The sequence below is a fragment of the Tachyglossus aculeatus genome, chromosome 1, assembly GCF_015852505.1.
Source record: "Tachyglossus aculeatus isolate mTacAcu1 chromosome 1, mTacAcu1.pri, whole genome shotgun sequence".
NCBI classification, from domain to species: Eukaryota; Metazoa; Chordata; class Mammalia; order Monotremata; family Tachyglossidae; genus Tachyglossus; species Tachyglossus aculeatus.
Window position 1 is genome coordinate 59,866,220 of NC_052066.1, and position 20,939 is coordinate 59,887,158.

General features: G+C 42.3%; 1 protein-coding gene across 6 annotated transcripts in view; it reads right to left on the reverse strand.

The window, feature by feature from the left end:
- Nucleotides 1–20,939, reverse strand: part of ECT2 (epithelial cell transforming 2) — a 74,472-nt gene that overhangs the window by 3,024 nt on the left and 50,509 nt on the right. For 3 of the 6 annotated variants that reach the window (XM_038743272.1, XM_038743273.1, XM_038743271.1), the window contains 9 exons: nt 20,135–20,231; nt 18,872–18,953; nt 16,140–16,218; nt 15,822–15,941; nt 14,027–14,165; nt 12,794–12,948; nt 5,340–5,447; nt 3,625–3,771; nt 526–820 (listed from right to left, as the gene is read on the reverse strand). In XM_038743272.1, the coding sequence (XP_038599200.1) occupies nt 542–820; nt 3,625–3,771; nt 5,340–5,447; nt 12,794–12,948; nt 14,027–14,165; nt 15,822–15,941; nt 16,140–16,218; nt 18,872–18,953; nt 20,135–20,231 (1,206 nt within the window). In that variant the 3' untranslated portion in view covers nt 526–541. The remainder of the gene's footprint in view (nt 1–525; nt 821–3,624; nt 3,772–5,339; nt 5,448–12,793; nt 12,949–14,026; nt 14,166–15,821; nt 15,942–16,139; nt 16,219–18,871; nt 18,954–20,134; nt 20,232–20,939) is intronic. The other 3 variants (XM_038743276.1, XM_038743274.1, XM_038743275.1) reach the window with 1 other exon arrangement.

The following is a 20,939-nucleotide window of genomic DNA, read 5'->3' on the forward strand; positions in this document are numbered from 1 at the left end:
TCTCAACTATCAATTAAATTGGCTGATGTGAAAGTTGGAAAAGGCTATTAACTATTTATGGTATGGAAAAGTTTGGATTTAAATACACTGATTTTTTAGTTTAAGAGAAATTTCTCACACGTGATTGTGAAAGCATATGTTCATGAAATCTCCTGAATGCTACAAGCCTAGATTGAAAATATAATTTTGCTACCTAAGTCTATGACCTTCATGACAGTTTCACACTTTGATTCATATTTTCCATTTGAAAAATGGTAATTTCACTAGAAAAGTTGTAATATTACTGAAAAATTCTTGGGCAGAGAGGCAACTGAACAGCCAGAGTTTGAGTTATCTTTTTGTAACCAAAAGTAGACAAAGTCTTCAAATAACCAATTCCAACCACAATACCACTGTAGTATTTTTAAAGAGTCAAATCAAAAAACCTGGAGAGGTTTAGTGAAGAACGGTGTCTTTAGCCTTGACTTTTATATTTGGGTTGGGGAGGAATCATTACACAAAAGCAGAAAGAGTTAATGAGCTCACTTTAAGATCTGCAGGATTAATTTCCATTCTTGCTCTGCACATCTCCTACATCTTCACAAAGGTCAAGAACAACTTGGATAGTCTTTGGGACCACAGAATGCCCATCAGAAATGCTTTTTGAGCTGGAAAGAGAAATGCTTCCTTCCAAAGATTGTGAAGAACCAGTTAGGGAATTAGTACAAAGTATAAGTTGAGACAGGGAGCTTTGAGAGCGCCCATCAATAGAATTTGAGCGCTGAACATTAATGCTTTTAATAGGTCCGTTTATGTTGAATGTAGAGATGGAACGGGAAATCTAGAACAAGAAGTGGATGAAGTGGTTAGTACAGAACCTGCATGTATTTTCAGTGCTTTATAGGCAATTCTACTACATGTGGGGGGAAAAATGCATATCTGTGTCATCCATAAGGCATCCTTTATGCTAAACTTGGTGGGTTTTTTTGTAAAAGTTTGCATCAGCATTAAATTTTGCCATTGCAGCACCATTCCAATCAAAGGATCACAAAATGTTTGCATAGGCCCTGTATTCTGAAACAATACTGAAGCAATAAAAAAAGTCTGAAGTTATTGGTTATTAATTGAACATATTTAGCTAAACAGATCCAGAACCAAATAGCCATCAATAATACACTACCTTCAAATTCAACCTTCCTTTGCCCTTTCAGTGTCCAGAACTATTTCAATGTGCTATCAAAATGGGCATGAAATCAAATTACAGAACACTGAGTCCTTAGTCTCATGCCTAAAATTCTAAAGAGACTGATTAGCTGAGTATAAGTACTACACTAAACACTTGGGGAAAAAAACACAACAGAACAACAGTTCAGTGAATCCTCAAGACCATAAGCTCACTGTGGGCAGGAGATGTTTCTGTTATATTTGTTATATTGTACTCTCCCAGGAGCCTAGTACAGTGCTCTGCACACATTAAGTGCTCAATAAATATGACTGACTAACTAGAATAAGGGGAAAGAAGAGGAGGCCCCAGGATGAGGAATTATGAGCAGTTAAGTGGCAATCCAGATAGATGCAGTGTGACCTAGTGGATAGAGCACAGGCCTGGGAGTAAGAAGGACCTAGGTTCTAATTCCAGCTCTGATACATGTCTGCTGTGTGACCTTGGGCAAGTCACTTCACATCTCTGGGCCTCAGTCACATCATCTGTAAAATGGGGATAATGACTATGAGCCCCATGTGGGACAGACACTGTGTCCAACCTGATTAACTTGTATCTACTCCATCGCTGAGTACCGTGCCTGGCTCATAGGAAATGCTTAACAAATACCACATTAAAAAAAAAAAAAAATGGAGCGTGGTTCCTGATACCGGCGGAGAAGGATCTACACAATGATTGTGACAATATTGTTCTTCTCCAATCTGATATGGTCCTGTTACTCAACCTCCTCTCGCTATGTACCCCACCGAGCCCAGCCCAAACCCATCAAGAGTAGTCTACTCAGATGAAATTCCCACATCTGACTCTAAGATTCCCCTTCCTGAAAAGCTAAAATCTGCTTTTCTTTCGCCAAGAGGATGTGGAATCAAGAGTGTTTTAGGTCCTTGAACCACAGTGTACCAAGACTCTTCATTAACATTCCTTCTAAGGTGTAAGCTAATGTCTTGAAAAGGTTAATGGCTACTCTTTTGAAGTAAACCGTTAGTGCAAATGAAGTGAATTAAAGGAGCACAGTACTGCAAGAAGCTGCAGAGATTATACTAACTTGGATCCAAGAAGGCCTTTTTTGCTATAGATATATATATATATATATATATATGATTGCTGCTTTAAGAAAGGCAGAAAGTGAGATAAATTAGGATGTGACCGATGGGGAATTTTCCCATAATGTGTGGTTATTATAACCAAGGTGATATCCTAAATGAGGTTATAACCAAGTTTTCTGAATTTTCAGAACACTTCCATGGTGACATTTCAAAAGTGATCTCTTGAATGTGTAAATAGCACCCCAATGAGAAGCCCAGGTACAAGAAAGCCAAATCAAGCCTTGTGTTGCAGAACTAGTCACGGGCTCTTTTCGATAGGAGTGTCCCAACTTGCTGTGCTTGTAAACCCATAGGAGCATCTTTAGAACTTCAAGAGCTTCAGTACAATCAGCCCGGGGAGCTGAAGAGAGAAGGGTGTACGAATCTGATGAAAGTTAACTTTAAACAATGCAGTGAATTTGGGCATGGTAGCATAATAATAACAATGGGATTTGTTAAGCGCTTACTATGTGCCAAGCACTGTTCTAAGCACTAGGGTAGATACAACGTAATGAGGTTGTCCCATGTGGGGCTCAGTCTTAATCCCCATTTTACAGATGAAGTCACTGAGGCACAGAGAAGTTAAATGGCTTGCCCATGGTCACACAGCACACAAGAGGCAGAGCCCAGATTAGAAACAATGTCCCCTGACTCCCAAGCCCGGGCTCTTGCCACTAAGCCACACTCCTTCTCTAATTCAATCCTACCATGCCCAAATTCACTGCATTGTTTAAAGCTAACTTTCATCTCACTTTTAATACGGAGGAAGTGCACACTAGTTGAAGATGGATGAGTGGGCCTAAATCTAAACTATTTCCAATGATTTCTTTCTAAAATGTATGTTTATGGTCTACAACAGATTCAAGAGCATCACTTTTCACCCCTCCACCCACAGAGAGCCAGTTACAACCCACTGAGTGCATAGTTCAACAACGTTTTGTTCACGATCATATAAACTTGGGTTGCTTAAGCCTTAATGGAGAGCCAAGGCCTTGAAGTTTTATAAAACTTGATGCCAAAAAGTACAGCCTGGTACAAGAGGCAACATTTGGTTTTTCATTGTTCATTTTTTCAGCAGCAATTATCAAACACTACCCTAACTGCATGACCCTCACAAAACAACTGATAGTGGAGATAACCAATTGATCCAAGTGTTTCATAATAGCTTAAATTATTTAAACCTCATCAACTTCTTCAGATGTGTGTTAACTGCATTTCTGAGAGAGGGGAAAAAATGGCACTTCTAATCTGGAGGCACCCATAAAAAGGTCTAACCTGATCTACTTCAACAACTACAAATTGGTTCAGTTATTTCCACTGTTGCATCAAACCACTTACTGCCAATGAGGACGTGCTGGTCAGTCGGCCGCCTATGTAGGTGTCGTTGCTGGACTGAGGGCTTCGTCCTTCTGCTGTGCTGTGTGCCATTAGAGCCCGTCGGAGGGCTCTCTTTGGAGTTTTGGAGAAAGAGAAAGCCCTGGTAACCTGAAGGATTCAAAACCCAAATTAGACTGGGTGTCAAATTTTGAGCTACAGTAATTGTTCAGATAAAGGGAAATAAAATTTAAAGATTAGGTTGACTGCAAAGATGAAATATTTGACTTTTGAAATGGAATGGGTATCGTCAAGTCCAGCCTGAGTTCCTTACTGAGGACCTTTTAGGTCCTTTTTGATTAAGCATTTCCAGTGGGCCACACAATTAAAATACTGGGGCTGGTACAAGGTAATCAGATCGAACCATTCCTATGGGTGCTGTGAGGGAAGGACGGGAAGAGAGCAGTTATTTTATCTCTATTTAAAATCTGGAGAAACTGAGGCCTTGAGAGATTAAGTGATTTAAAAAAAAATCCAAAACATGTTTTACAACCTGACAAACTCTCCAGGTCTTATATCATCTGTGGTCTTGGCCCCATTACCTTTTGGTTAGTATGAATCAGGGGAAAGAGATGTCTGAGATTGTCCTCAGACCCACCCCTACTTTTTGGGGTGTGATCTCTTAGGGGACGCAGCATGGTATAGTGGATCGAGCAGGGCCCTGGGAGTAAGAAGGTCATGGATTCTAATCCCCGCTCCACCACTTGTCTGCTGTGTGACCTTAGGCAAGTCACTTCACTTCTCTTTGCCCCAGTTACCTCATCTGAAAAAAGGGGGTGGAAGCTGTGAGCCCCATGTGGGACAGAGACTGTGTCCAATCCTATTTGCTTGTATTCACCCCAGCACTTAGTACAGTGCCTAGCAGAGAGTAAGCACTTAATTATAATATTATAATTATACTGATGGGAAAAATAGGAATACAGGCATTCCTAACAAACCGAAAATTTTAGAGAGCCATTTGCATTAGACAAGGTGAAAACCCAGTATCATATGCAGCAAATGGGTTATAACCACTTGAATTTGTTAAAGTGTAATATGGCTCTGCAAGAGTACTCGTTTCAAACAGGATCAAAGAATTGCTTGGCAACACTTGTCTGTGTAATTAATAATAATGGCATTTGTTAAGTGCTTACTATGTGCAAAGCACTGTTCTAAGCCCTGGGAGGGTACAAGGTGATCAGGTTGTCCCACGTGGGGCTCACAGTCTTAACCCCCATTTTACAGATGAGGTAACTGAGGCTCAGAGAAGTGACTTGCCCAAGGTCACACAGCTGACATTTGGCAGAGCCAGAATTTGAACCCATGACCCCTGTCTCCCAAGCCCATGCTCTTTCCACTGAGTCATGTTGCTTCTCTAATTCCTTGTAGTTGACAAGGAATTGCAACACTGTTATCATTATTTATTGGATTTTAAACTGTTGCAAATTGGCTCCCAGCACTAGGGTGATGAGTTTCATAGAAAAGATAGATTGCTCTGCACAAATCTTTTCATTTTCCATAACATTTTTGAATTTCACCCAGTGTGACTGAAGTCAGGTACTATTTCAGATATTTTCAAACTATCTTCTCCTTAACCTTTTAATCACTGGGAAAAAAATAGTCAATACCAAGCAAGATTTGACAACATGAGTTTGCATGAACCACCTGGAAAAAAATAGACATTAAAGTTCTTGCCTCACCTTTTTGGAAGTCTTTTTTATTGCTCTGGAGGCTCTACTTAATGTACTGTCCATATCTTTTGTAGTTACTTCAAAAGACTCTGGATCTGCAGTGTATATAAGATTTTCCTGTTGAAAAATAGCACACAACCAATGAGTGAATAGATAGCCAACATTTTCCCACAGTCACAATTTGAAGTTTTATAACAAACTTTAAAATGAGTAATTAAACCAATCAGGGGAAAAGCAAGCTGGACTGCTAGATTAGTCCTTCACAAACCAGAAGCAGCTCACGTTAATTTGGTCTGGGGGGTCAGGTAGGGGATGGCGAGGGGGAGGGAGGGGTGTTGAGGGGGGGGCAAAGTTTCCCTGTGGTGACAGTTGTCATTAAGAGGATGTTTGGCTTTTCAGCCAACAACTGAGGCTGCACTAAAACGATCTGGTTGGGCCCACTCTTGATGACTATGAGGAAACCAATCTCTTCATATAGTGTGTCAGCCGTAGCAATTGTGATCAGTTTTGTGATGAGGAGTGAAGTGGAAGTGAACTCAAGAAGTCATGAGGGCATAAAGGATGATATGAATTGAAGCCAAAAAATGGGAGGAGGAAGCAGGAGCTCACTGGGTGGGTGGTTTTCAAGTCTCTAGAGACTTAAAAAAACAACAACTTAAGAATCCTGGGAAAAAATACACTGGCACAAGGATTGGAAATAGTATGGTTAAAAGACAAATGACCTACTGTTTGAATGTGTCTCTGTAAAGACTTGTATACTGCCAGAAAAATAAGACTGAGGGTTGGAGTCATGATTCGCAGTATAAAGCCTGGTACATGTTGAAGTTCTGGGACTTAGACTGTAATCTCATTGTGAGCACGGACTGTGTCTGTTATATTGTACTCTCCAAGCACTTAGTGCAGTGTCCTGCACATAGTAAGTGCTCAATAAAAAGACTGACTGATTAATGAAGCTAAAAGATGGCACAAATGAATCAAGTTACAGGAGAATGAGCAAGAAGGTGTAAAAAGTGAGGATATAATAAACCAGCCATATGAGTGAGGGTCCGTGTGGATCTAGTTTAAATCTCCTCTCAACTAAAACAAGAGCTATGAAACAACAAAATTGACTTAAGTCTTTTCTCTTTATTCAGTCATTCAATTCATTCAATTGTATTTAAGCACTTTGTGCAGCGCAATGTACTAAGCAATGGCAAAAGTACAATATAACAAACAGTGACATTCCCTATCTACAAAGATCACACACTCTAGAGGTGTGGAGACACACATCAATACAAATCAATAAAATGACAGATATATACATAAGTGCTGAGGGGCTGAGGGGTGGGGAAAGAGCAAAGGGAATAAGTCAGGGTGACATAGAAGGGAATGGGAGCTGAGGAAAAGTGGGGCTTAGTCTGAGAAGGCCTCTTGGAGAAGATGTGCATTCAAAAAGGCTTTGAAGTGGGGAGAGAGTAATTGTCTGTCAAATTTGAGGAGGGAGGGCATTCCAGGCCAGACAGACAGAGGCAGGACGTGGGCCAGGGGTCAGCGGTGAGACAGGTAAGATCAAGGCACAGTGAGAAGGTTAGCACCAGAGGATTGAAGTATGTGGCCTAGGTTGTAATAATAATGATGGCATTTATTAAGTGCTTACAATGTGCAAAGCACTGTTCTAAGTGCTGGGGAGGTTACAAGGTGATCAGGTTGTTCCACGGGGGGCTCACAGTCTTAATCCCCACTTTACAGATGTGGTAACAGGCACAGAGAAGTTAAGTGACTTGCCCAAAGTCACACAGTTGACAATTGGCGGAGTCGGGATTTGAACCCATGACCTCTGACTCCAAAGACCGGGATCTTTCCACTGAGCCGCACTGCTTCACCTTGTAGAAGGAGAGACTTGGGTAGTGGATTGAAGTATGGATTGGAGTGGGGAGAGACAGGAGGTTGGGAGGTCAGTCCCCAACGGTAATCTAGAGATGCAATAATCTAAACGGTATAGGATGTGTGATTGTATTAACAGGGTAGAAGTTTGGATGGAGAGGAAAGGGTGGATTTTAGCAATGCTGTTACACATGGATTAGGAGGCCTTCCCAGACTCAGCCCATTCCTTCCTCTTCCCCTCGTCCCCCTCTCCATCCCTGCATCTTACCTCCTTCCCTTCCCCACAGCACCTGTATATATGTATATATGTTTGTACATATTTATTACTCTATTTATTTATCTTACTTGTACATATCTATTCTATTTATTTTATTTTGTTAGTATGTTTGGTTTTGTTCTCTGTCTCCCCCTTCTAGACTGTGAGCCCACTGTTGGGTAGGGACTGTCTCTATATGTTGCCAACTTGTACTTCAAGCGCTTAGTACAGAGCTCTGCAACAGTAAGCGTTCAATAAATACGATTGATTGATTGATTGTGAAGCTGCAGGAGGCCACCATCAAGAAGGATGAACAGGACTAAATCCAGACACCTGATGATCTGCAACCTACATGAAGCAATTGATTATAAGGTTAGGGGTTTGCCGTGAGCCATTTGTTCTCTCTCACCCCCACCATGCGGATTCCCACTTGGCTAGTTCCACGAGTTTCCACTGGTGTTATACAAGCAAACAGGTAGATGGGAGCAGCACGTTGTAGAGTAGACACAAAGGGTTTTTAAGTGCAGACCCAATTCACTACCAAAATGACTGCATCACAGTGCCCAGACAAATGAAGCAGGCGGGTGCCTTGGTGGCCATTGTGGTCTTGGTCTTAGCGGCCTCTGTGTCCTTTGCCACCTACATCAGTCAGCTATTCTGGGGACTCTTGCTGGGTTCATTCACCTCCCACAGCACCCTAGGAGGCTCTTCAGGAAGACAAGAACAACAGCCACTACTAGAACCCAGCTGAATCCCAGAGCAGAACTCTTTCCATGAAGCCATGGCCACGAAGATGTTGGCAAGCAGTAAATTGGCCGAAATCAGGCTGGCAAGAGGAGAATAATAAGGAAGGGGCCTGGATAACCCAAATAGAAAAATTGTCCCCTGGAAAATTAGAAGTTGGCCATATCTTCTTTTCATAAATTTGCGGTTCTCTCAGGGCTTAGAAAACTGTTACTAAAGGACCAAGTTTACCAACATTTTGCACTTCCACATAAATAACCCAATGTCATTTTGAAAAACCTTTCTAACACAAGCGATGCACATCTGAGGTTCATCAGTTCAGGTAAAATAGGCTGTTCCAAGCTAGCTCAGGATGCTAAAAATAGGTTCTGGAAAGCAGTGTGAGGCCTCCACTGCCACCCCACCTTACATCCAACTCCTGGGTCCGCAGTGTAGGAGAAGGGCTACTGCACCCATATGCCATAGGGGTTCCCATTGGCCACTGCTCCAGTCTGGGAAGGAGTCAAACAAGCAGCATCATAACTTCTCAATTTCTAGAACTATGAAAAGGCCGTTGGGTTAATTGTGACTTCTGAGACTATTGGACTGAACTGTGAGGAACCTGAAATCCTGCTACGCTCATCATACTTATTGCCACGCTTGTTCTTAATTTTTTTCTTTTTCTTGTCACCAACCTGCTCCTCTCATTCTTAGATGTGAGTCCCTTGGAGGCCAGAAACAAATCTATGCCATTAATATCATTACAACTCCTATGCCACAAAGTTATCAATGTGTCAAAACTCACCAGAGCTAATGTGTCACTACTCAGCATGTGTAGTGTAGAGGTGGAATAATATGGTGGTACAGTATATAACAAAGAAGGAAACAAAGAAGGAATTCAATCAAGAACTACATTATCTAGGATTCAAATTCTTCTTATGGGGGGTGGACTGCCCTTATGATCTTTAAACCTTTAATTTTTGATAGATTGTTTCTTTTCTCTAAGCAAAAATGAATAAATGATCATAGCTACACAAATGGACGGTAATCATGGGTGAAACGGCTTGTCCGCTGGCCCTGGTCCTACTTGAAGGTGTTTCTCCATTTATTGGAGGCAGGAGTGTGGGCGCTGAAAAGTATGAATTCAAATATAAAATTCATCTGGAATCAAAATTTGCAACAGCTTGTATGAAAGAGGCTAGCTATTTATAACAGGATAAATCGGGCCACATAGTTAAGTGTCTTGCTGCCACCATGTGGAAGACCAATTGACAGCAAATTTCCAGCATAGAAAGGTATAAACTTTAATACTCCCTTCTTTTTGGCCACAGATTTTTAAGGAAGATCATCAAGTCTTAACCACGAAAGCAAGTTTGGTAAATTGAAAAACTGAATTTACATTTCTTCCTGCCAAAGACAGTTCATGTGGAACAGACAGAGCTGCAAGATATAGTCAGAGTTCAGACAGCCAGTGGGTAAGGCTTTAAAAATGTCAAAGTCAGGAATGTTGTTGAGACGGTTAGTGTCACGGGTTATGGCTGTGAACAAAACATAGACCAGTTCCCAAAGATTCACATTAAAATCTGGCAGATAGTTAACTCATATCTTGGTAATTCCTCCTTGGTAACTGCCTGCATTATTTTGTGCTAGAACCTCTGAAAGTTGACATGTTTAGCTAAAGATTAAAAGGGTTATGAAAACCTCTCTCTGCAGCTGCCCAAATGGAATTCTTCTGGAAATTAATTGTGAAAAAGGGTACAAATCAACTAGCCTGGTGGTCAAGAGTCAGCAGCCTAAAATCCCAATTTTCTGCTATTAGGTAAGAAGCCATATTGGCAAATCAACACAAACCTAAAAGCTGCAGAAGAATTCTGCTGTCTAGACGGCATAATGACCAACAATGCAAGTACAGACACAGCCGTAGAAAACTGATTCAAGAAGGTGAGCACATCTTTTGGGAGAGTGGGAAAGTGTGGCAGCAGCATGGTATCAGGTAGCAGATCAACTAATAGTATGCACAGTCAAAGTGCCATACAATCCTCTCTACGGCTGTGAAATCTGCTCTTCAAAACAGAAGCGACCTGGACTTGAAAATAGCATCACTCACCGTTGTCTCCCCTTACACATTGTAAGCTCCTTGTGGACAGGGATCGTGTCTACCAATTTTGTTGTATTGTGCATGGCACAGCGGATAGAGCACGGGCCTGAGAGTCAGAAAGTCATGTGTTCTGATCCCAGCTACACCACTTGTCTGCTGTGTGACCTTAAGCAAGTCACTTCACTTCTCTTTTCCCCAGTTACCTCAACTGAAAAATGGGGATGGAGACTGTGAGCCCTATACGGGACAGAGACTGTGTCAACCCAATTTCCTTGTAAGCACTCCAGCACTTAGTACACTGCCTGGCACACAGCAAGTGTCTAACAAATACCATAGTTACTGTTACTGTTATTATTACTTTCCCATGTGTTTAGTACACTGCTCCACACACAGTAAGCAAACAATAAATACTACTGATTGACACACTCAATATCGAATGGCAAGACAAGATTATGAACCGAGAAATTCTGGAATAGTCAGTGCCTAGGATCGAATCCCCCCTCTCAGAGCCACACCTGGAGAGTTTCCAGTACTCTACCCGTCTCAACTACAGGACAGAGAGTTAAGCAGAGGCATACCCATTCCATTCCTAGCTTGGGCAGTGGCTAGCCAGTGGAAGGCAATCTGCTTCACATCTAAACTCGCCTCTGCTGGGCAGCAGTGGCATGGGAGAGAGTCAAGGTTAGAGACCCAAGTTGACTGCACAGAAGGAGGCAATAGTAAACCCCTTCCATATTTTTACCAAGAAAACTCTAGGGATACGCTACCAGAACGATTACAGGTGGAGGTGAGGCGTTCTGGGAGAGATGTGTCCATGGCGTCGCTTTGGGTCGGAGATGACTCGACAGCATAAGATAAGACCATGTGCAGAGAACTGTACTAAGCACTGGGGAGAGCAGAATATGACAGAATGAGCAGACACATTTCCTGCCCACAATGAGAACAGCTATTGAATCCCCATTTTAGTTGAGGAAATTGATGCACAGAGAAATTAACTGATTTGCCTGTGGCAAAGCCAGGATTAGAACCCAGGTCCTCTGACTCCCAGGCCTGTGCTTTTTCCACTAGGCCACTCTACTTCCCAGAAATTGGGAAACCAAAAGCAAGGAGGGTGGAAGAAGTCCTTTAAGAACATGGTAAAACAGAGACTCAGACAATGCTGCATCTCAGAGAAAAACTGGGAGGCCGTTGCTGAGGAGAGATCATCAAGGCGCACTACTACCAAAAAAGAAGTGGCCTCCCTTTGAGCAAAAGCTTCCTAAGGCATAAGAGACAAGGGGGAAAGAGAGAAAACAGCCCCAGGTGCTAAAAGAATAAGTATGAAAACAGAAGGGGCAGCCTTTTTGTGCACCCGATGTTACCAGAATGAGGGGCCCACCTTGTCCTTTTTTTTTCTCTCTCTCTCTCTCTCTCTCTCTCTCTCTCTCTCTCTCACACACACACACACACACACACACACACGAATGTCATCATCTGGCAGCCTTCTTTGAATATGGAAACAGACTATTTGAGAAGCCATTGAACCTCTCGGTGCTTCAGTTTCTATCGCAGCCTAACACTCCATAAACCACAGATCTGAGGATCAGTAAATCATTTGATCTCTGAGTACGTGCGTGGGAGCATCGAAGAACTGCATAGTTATCCCAAATACTCTCAGTTGGCAAGAGAATTAAGGCTGTATGATCAGCTATCTCAGTGGAAAGCCACCATTCAGAGCTGAGTATGCAAAACTGGCCATCACGCAGGTGGTGAGGGTACATAGTTACTTCAAAAGTTGCCTGGAAAACGGGCAAGTGGGATAAATGAGTTCAGAGTGCATGTCCTGTTTCCCAGAGTTTGCCTGATTGCCATCCTCAGCACTGATGTATGGCTTCTTTAACTGTTCATTTAATTATTTATTATTTATAGTGTTTATTCAGTGCTCACTGTGTGTCAAACACTGTTCTAAGCGAAGGGGTAGATGCAAGTTAATTAGGTTGGACACATCCCTGTCCCACATGGGGCTCACAGTCTAAATAGGAGGCAACTGAGAGGACTCAGGCCAGTGAGCCACTCTCCCTGCAGGAGTGGGTCTGAGGAGAAAGACGGTTCTTTCCAGACACAAAAAGACTTTCTCCAAACCCCAACATGATGTCAAAGGTGAAACCAACCACGAACAGGCATTCGGAGGAGAATCCAACTGGATTCTTGTTGTGATGGTGAAGCAGGTGACATTTTGATTATTTTGATTACTCTGTTTGTAAATGCCTTTTTTTTTCCTGCCTCCATTAGAATATAAGGTCCTGTAGAGAGGGAATGTGTCACTTGCTTGTTTTGTACTTCCCAAGTTCTCAGTGCCACGCATGCTCAATAAATGTATTACTACTATAGGAGGAAAAGAAGCCTATTTCTAGTTCCTATTTGAAAGATGCACTACACAATATTCCTACTGGTCAGAAGATAAAATGGTCAAATAGCTGTTTCCATAAAGCTGGGACAAAATAAGTGGTCCTCTTTATTTAAAATGCAAAGATTGTAACTTACCGCATCTGCCTTGCAAATGGTGTTTGCTACATGCCGACATAACATTTTCAGCCAGTTCTCCTTGGGAGGTTCTTCCGACGTCATCTGGAAACTGAGCAGTATATTTGTCTGCTCTGTCGGTGGCCGCACGAGCAAGGCAAAAGCATTATGGCAATCTGAGGTTCAAAACCAACAAGGAACAAATTTAATTCAGTTCTTTTCAGATCTTCCCACCTACCATTAAATCAGCCACATAACATTAAAACCAACCAATTCTCTCTCAGTCCAGCACTTATGCACCTCCTTTAGCAACTGTGAACACACAATCTCCTTAAACACTTATGTCCAACTCATACACACCCTATTACTTAAGAAGAAAGCCAGGTGGTCTAGTGCACAGAGCATGGGCCTGGAATGAAAAAGACCTGTGTTCTAATCCTCGTCTGCTGTGTGAGCCTAGGCAAGTCACTTCACTTCTCTGGGCCTAAGTTACCTCATCTGTAAAATAGGGATTAAGACTGTCAGACCCTGTGGGACATGGACTGTATCCAACCTGATTATTTTGTTTCTATGCTAGTGCTTGGTACAGTACTTGGAACGTAGTAAGCATTTAACAATACCATTTAAAGGAAAATTGAGAAAAGTGTCTGTTTTGGCACACAGGCACTTTAAAAGGTCCATTATATCCTGGCAGCTTTCAGTGGGTTCCAAGTGTGACAAGTGAACATAGGACTTGAGGTTTCCTAGGAAACTAAAAGGCGGTGGAAATGCAGCAAAATGTTCGTTTGTATTCTCTCTAGTGTCATTAGGCCTAAAGCCCTACCAGTCCAAATCCTAGAGTTAATCTGCCCTTTCCGGGGCACGTGAAACTGGGGCTATTGAAGACTGGAATAAATTAGCAGGGCTGTTTGGGACCAAAATAAATCCCTAGGCTCATTCTAGTCTTTGTCTGACTTGATGAGGCTCAGAGGGGACTGGGGGAGGGGTATTCCATTGAAGACTTCAAAGGGGTTCAGAAACTTTTCTTTTGACTTTAATTGAAATGACCAAGAGCCACAGTTATTAAGTAAACAGTCACCCCAGCTAACCTGCTAGCCGGGCGGTAAAGACAGAAGGGAAAAATATTTCATGATTAATTTCAAGAAAAAGGAAAACCGCTTGGCTCCTAAGGGTCTCATCATGGAAGAAACAGGTAATTCTGACATACAAGAGATAACACCACATGAACAATTACAGTTTTTCAAATGCACAGACCTTCTGTCTCTCTGATGTCCAGCACCTTTTTGATTTGAGAAAGAGGCATTAGACGAATGTGTTTAAGAGATGCTGGGGGTCGTGTTTGGCCATGAGGGCTCTTGAAAGCACCGATAACTTTGTGCCGTTTTCTTGCTATCTGCATTCCAAAACAAACAAAAAACAAGAGTCGCTGTCAAACTCCTAATGAAAAATGAATCTGAAATTTATTGTTCATTAACAAAACAAGACCAGGAACAAGCCCTGCTTATCAAATGCTGTTATTCTATTCTGATTACTAAGTAAGAACTATCCAGTTATCACAATACTTCCTGTATAGTCAATTCTCCTAGAATTAAGGGGGTGAGTGCCTGAAGAACCCATGCTATAGGAAACTCTTGTCTGAATACTCCTCCCATGTCCAATCTCCCATCCGTTTTTTTTTTTTTATAGTATTCTATCTTGACAGATTAACACCATCAAAAGAACATCCTAATTCTACCTTCAAGTTCTGGCCATAATGTGTAATGAGGATACACATTCTGGTAGCATTAACTACAACGGATTTATAGGGCCAGAATAAAATTTTCTAAAATGTTGAAATTTCCCAACACAATTAACTTAGAGAATGGGGCTGCATGGTGAGAGACTTTCCAGAAAGTATTGCCTAACCCTTGGGTTCAATGAGCGACAAGAACAAAACACCTGAGGTGAGAGACAGCACTGGACAAGACAGCTAACATTCTAGTTGTAACCAGAAGGTATGCTACTCCTCCGGAATGTAAGCTCATTGTGGGCAGAGAACCTGTTTACCAATTCTGTTGTACTGTACTCTCTCAAGTGTCTAGTACAGTGCCCTGCACCCATTAAGTGCTCAAATACCAATGACTGAATATAAATGACATTGGGAGCCCAACAAGACAGTTGTTCACTCTCAGGGCTTCCTGTTACTGTTTTCTACAGCTTGCGTGTAGGCTACCTGCAGAGTTGGTTCATTCTGGTTGGGGAGTGAGGACCCTGGACTGATTACTTTGTTTTCCACAGAAGGGAGGAAAGACACCTAGAGGTATACAACACCTGGTGCAATGAGGGATCATGTGAGTGGAGGGGGCATTGGGGAAGACAGAGGTTAAAAACTAGGCTTCAAATATCCTTAGCACAAAGCTGACATGGCAGTAAAATAAGCATATTTGTGGGGAAGATATCCAAAACTTTCCCAGAGAATCCCACATTTCCATTCTTAATCAGGAAAGAAATCATAGCACTTCAGCTCACAATTCCTTCTATACTCTAACTTCCTCTACAGTGGGAAAGCAGGATTATGGAGAGTTTATGTAAGGCTGTTTACCACTGTCTTCCTCCCTCCATGCTACACCTCATCACCCTCTACCCCCAAAATACAAATAATTCCAGGGTCGGCTACTGTTACTTCTCCCAGGGTGCAGGGTCCTGTTTCAGAGGTTAAAAAGAAAAATCTGATGACTCCAGGTTTTTTGTTCTATAAGAATTATTGGACTCAGTCCTCAAATCCTATTTTGTACATTTTGATCCACAATAAATATTTCACCAAGTGAATTTGTTTCTTGTAAGATACCATAAAACTTCCAAGTCTTTCAAAATGTTGGTTACCCTTAAAGCAAAATATCTCCTCCAAATAAGGTACTATCATGTCCATCAATTCAATAGTTCACTATTAATGATCAGAGCCAGCACTTCAAGATTTCTTTTTTTAAAGATCCACATCTATTTTGACATGATCTACACTCAATAGGTGCTTGCAGTTAAACAGATAAAAATGAAGTTGCAATACCCTTACCTCCAGGCAGTCATTGAAGAGAAAGAGGGTTACTTGTTCTCCTCTATCACAGGGGTGTTCACCTAGAGAAATTGTTTCAATTCTCTGTATTAAGCTTCGATGTGAGGACAAAAGATTAGCCTGTAAGAATTGAAGATAAAAACCAAGAGTGTATACTGCTTAAAAATTATCCAGGTCAAATAAAATGCTAAAAATAAACCCTTTTTCTAATCCAGTTCACACTAAAATGATAGAGCTTTCAGTGAACTGTAAACACTGATGGTCGGAAGGAGGGAATTCATTTAGTTGCTGTAAACCTCTTAAATAAAGAATACTTACTGGGCATCCATCCACCTCATAAACAACATCAAATATTTGTTTCTGTGCTTCAGTTTTTCTCTTGTCTTCATTAATGTGTCTGCAAAAGTCACAAAGTCCTACATAAACATTCAGCGCAAGGTAAAGGTTTAGTTGTGTGCAATATCAGTTTCTTACCCTACTGTGATAAAATAGAAATTCACTACTGTACTGCTGAACCACATTTTTGGAATAAAACGAGATGGCAGAATAATGCATTCTGTCTGGACACAGCCACCCATCCTGTTGGAAATGGAGTGAATACTATGACAGACGTTTTCTCTAATGCAGGTTTCTGTAAGAATGGAAGTCTGGCTTTGGGAGAACAAGTTCCAGACGTATGTAAATCTAAATTATATACACAAAGAATTTAAAGTTCTAGCAGTGCCCAGAAAAGACTGGGGGAAGTGGGAGAATCACGTATGCTAAATTCATCATGCCAGCCATTAAGCAGCTACTCCTCCCATGATCAGTGTCACAGCCAAACGGGTCATTCCCTCAAGGCATTATTTGGGTAGGAACACTTGAAGGGGGGAAGCATGAAACTGTGAGGAATTGAAAACTGTGTGGGAGCAGTGATAGAATCCTGAAATGGATGGTGGAAGGCAATCACAGCCAACAATAGACAAATCAGGAAAAAGAGAGAGTAGGGCAGAATCGCTGAGGTAAAAATGGACACTGAAATTTGGTGTGCTGCAATTCTGGATCACAAAAAAAATAAGAAGGCAGAACATAGAGAAAGTAAGCAAGAAATGGCTTGACAATCTCAGTGTTGATGGGCCTCCATATAGCACATGCCTCTACTTTAAGTGGCACTTCTTTCTAGTAGCCAGCTATATAACTTTAGATATGGAAAGCACTATAAACAAAAAAGAGAATTTCAGGGAAATTATTTGTAACCTTCCAAAGCTTTAGGACCTTCAGAACTGATGGGCTAGTCAATGTTACTGGAAGCCTTTACCAACAATAGAAACGTGCTTCATTAATCAATCAATCGTATTTATTGAGCACTTACTGTGTGCAGAACACTGTACTAAGCGCTTGGGAAGTACAAGTTGGCAACATATAGAGACAGTCCCTACCCAACAGTGGGCTCACAGTCTAGAAGTGGGAGACAGAGAACAAAACCAAACATATTAACAAAATAAAATAAATAGAATAGATATGTACAAGTAAAATAAAAAAATAAATACAGTAATAAATATGTGCAAACATATATACATATATACAGGTGCTGTGGGGAAGGGAAGGAGGTAAGATGGGGGAGATGGAGAGGAGGACAAGGGGGAGAGGAAGGAGGGGGTTCAGTCTGGGAAGGCCTCCTGGAGGAGGTGAGCTCTCAGTTGGGCCTTGAAGGGAGGAAGAGAGCTAGCTTGGCGGATGGGCAGAGGGAGGGCATTCCAGGCCCGGGGGATGACGTGGGCCGGGGGTCGACGGCGGGACAGGTGAGAACGAGGCAAGGTGAGGAGATTAGCGGCAGAGGAGCGGAGGGTGCGGGCTGGGCTGTAGAAGGAGAGAAGGGAGGTGAGGTAGGAGGGGGTGAGGTGATGGACAGCCTTGAAGCCCAGGGTGAGGAGTTTCTGCCTGATGCGCAGATTGATTGGTAGCCACTGGAGATTTTTAAGGAGGGGAGTAACATGCCCAGAGCGTTTCTGGACAAAGACAATCCGGGCAGCAGCATGAAGTGTGGATTGAAGTGGGGAGAGACACGAGGATGGGAGATCAGAGAGGAGGCTGATGCAGTAGTCCAGACGGGATAGGATGAGAGCTTGAACGAGCAGGGTAGCGGTTTGGATGGAGAGGAAAGGGCAGATCTTGGCAATGTTGCGGAGCTGAGACTGGCAGGTTTTGGTGACGGCTTGGATGTGAGGGGTGAATGAGACAGCGGAGTCGAGGATGACACCAAGGTTGCGGGCTTGTGAGACGGGAAGGATGGTAGTGCCGTCAACAGTGATGGGAAAGTCAGGGAGAGGGCTGGGTTTGGGAGGGAAGGCAAGGAGTTCAGTCTTGGACATGTTGAGTTTTAGGTGGCAGGCAGACATCCAGATGGAGATGTCCTGAAGGCAGGAGGAGATGCGAGCCTGGAGGGAGGGGGAGAGAGCAGGGGCAGAGATGTAGATTTGGGTGTCATCAGTGTAGAGATGATAGTTGAAGCCATGGGAGCGAATGAGGTCACCAAGGGAGTGAGTGTAGATCGAGAACAGAAGGGGACCAAGAACTGAACCTTGGGGAACCCCCACAGTAAGGGGATGGGAGGGGGAGGAGAAGCCTGCAAAAGAGACTGAGAATGAACGACCGGAGAGATAAGAGGAGAACCAGGAGAGGACGGAGTCCGTGAAGCCAAGGTTGGATAGCGTGTTGAGGAGAAGGGGGTGGGTCCACAGTGTCGAAGGCAGCTGAGAGGTCAAGGAGGATTAGGATAGAGTATGAGCCGTTGGATTTGGCAAGCAGTAGGTCATTGGTGACCTTTGAGAGGGAAGTTTCCATGGAATGTAGGGAATGGAAGCCAGACTGGAGGGGGTCGAGGAGAGAGTTGGTGTTGAGGAATTCGAGGCAGCGCATGTAGACAACGTGTTCATTACATAATAGTCAAGATTTCTTTGTCTTTGTGCTCCAAAAATGTGTTACAGTATGATACACCCTCTATATTGACTTTTTAATGTTCTATTATTCTAAATTTGAATGGACAAAGACCATGTGAATGATGCACTTACGTCATTACTTCCTTTAAAGATCCAATGGCTTTCTCTAGAGTGATTTTGTCAGGGTTTTCATCTGCTGTATGCTTCTTAAGATCTGGAAAAATAACAACAATGATTATGGTATTCTTCTAGACTGCGAGCCCGCTGTTGGGTAGGGACCGTCTCTATATGTTGCCAATTTGTACTTCCCAAGCGCTTAGTACAGTGCTCTGCACACAGTAAGTGCTCAATAAATACGATTGAATGAATGAATGAATTGTTAAGCACTTACTATATGCCAGGCACCGTACTAAGTGCTGGGGTGGATTCAAGCAAATCGGGTTGTACATAGTCCCTGTCTCACATGGGGCTCACAGTCTCAATCCCCATTTTACAGATGAGGTTACTGAGGCATGGAGAAGTGAAGTAAGTTGCCCAAGGTCACACAGCAGACAAGTGGCGGAGCTGGTATTAGAACCCATGAGTTCCCGACTCCTAGGCCCGTGCTCTATCCACTATACCATGGGAATAAGAACTGTTTCGAAGCCAACCAAAAATGAACTTTGTGTTTTACGTCAAACCACTTAAGATTATTTTATAATGGAAAAGAAGTGATCAATTTGTAAAGACCCAATCATCCAAAGAATATTGAAAGGTCTCTTTAACCAAATAAAACTGTCATATATCCTGGCCTAATAGAATAAGAAATTTATTTTTTTACAAATCAAGGAGACCTTGGGTTTAGGGGAATGAGCAGGGAATTGGGAGTTAGGAGACCCCCACCTCTAGTACCTCTGTTGTGTGAAATGGATTAAGCCCTTAATTTCACAGGGCCTCAATTTATTTATCATCATTCATTCATTCAATCATATTTATTGAGCGCTTACTGTGTGCAGAACACTGTACTAAGCGCTTGGGAAGTACAAGTTGGCAACATATAGAGACGGTCCCTACCCAACAGTGGGCTCACAGTCTATAAGATGGACTAGATGGACTAGAAGATGAAGATCGGCAAGATGGAGATGGTACCGTCTCTGGAGATTGCATGCCCCATGTTGGATGGATATTTCTGGTTTGATTCTCTCGTAAGATACCCAGTGCTTAGTATGAGCACTCATTGAAGAAAAAAAAACTTGTGTTGTTTCACTTAAAGATACTCCTACATTTTACAATATAAAATTCAAAGACTGCCACACTGAACTTGGCGCCACGCAAACTTGCTTACTCTGAATGTTTTAAGAACACAGAAATTAGTTCCTTTTTTTGTTTTTAGGGCAACCTGTGCATAGAACATACCATTAAGAAGAAGAGCAACACTGGGTAGTCGTTGTACTGGTCGAATAAGTAGCTCTGCAAGGCTTTGCCGTCCACACTCTGGTTTAGCTTGATTTATCTAAAGAGATCATTTGTTTATATCATAAAAATAGCAACTAAGAATTATAGTGCATATCTTGAACACAATTAACTTCTGACAATAACAATAATGATAATGGCATTTGTTAAGTGCTTACTATGTGCCAAGCACTGTTCTAAGCATTGGGGGAGATACAAGGTTATCAGGGTGTCCCAGGTGGGGCTCACAGTCTGAATCCCCATTTTACAGATGAGGTAACGGAGACACAGAGAAGTTAAGTGACTTGCCCAAAATCACACAGCTGACAAGTGGCAGAGCCGGAATTAGAACCCATGACCTCTGACTCCTAAGCCCGGGCTCTTTCCCTTAAGCCATGCTGCTTCTCAATCAATTGCTAGCCAATTAGTTCTACCAGAGAGAAAAGAGATAACATGCATCTCTTCAGCAAGGTTTCCTTTAAGACCTCCAAATTATATTAAATTACTTTCTAATATATCTTGGGTTGAAAGAAGAAAGGAATTTACTCCCTCACACCTGAGAAGACCCATTACCTTACCCTATATTCAAGCTCGAGATTAAATTTAAAACAGATTTTTAAAATGTACTCTTTGCTGGTTCTTCTAGCTCAATGTGCTCTGGGAGCTATAACCTCCAGAAGAAAGTTTGTGGGCAGGGAATGTGTTTGTTTATTGTTATATTGTATTCTCCCAGGGGCTTAGTACAGTGTTCTGCACACACTAAGTGCTC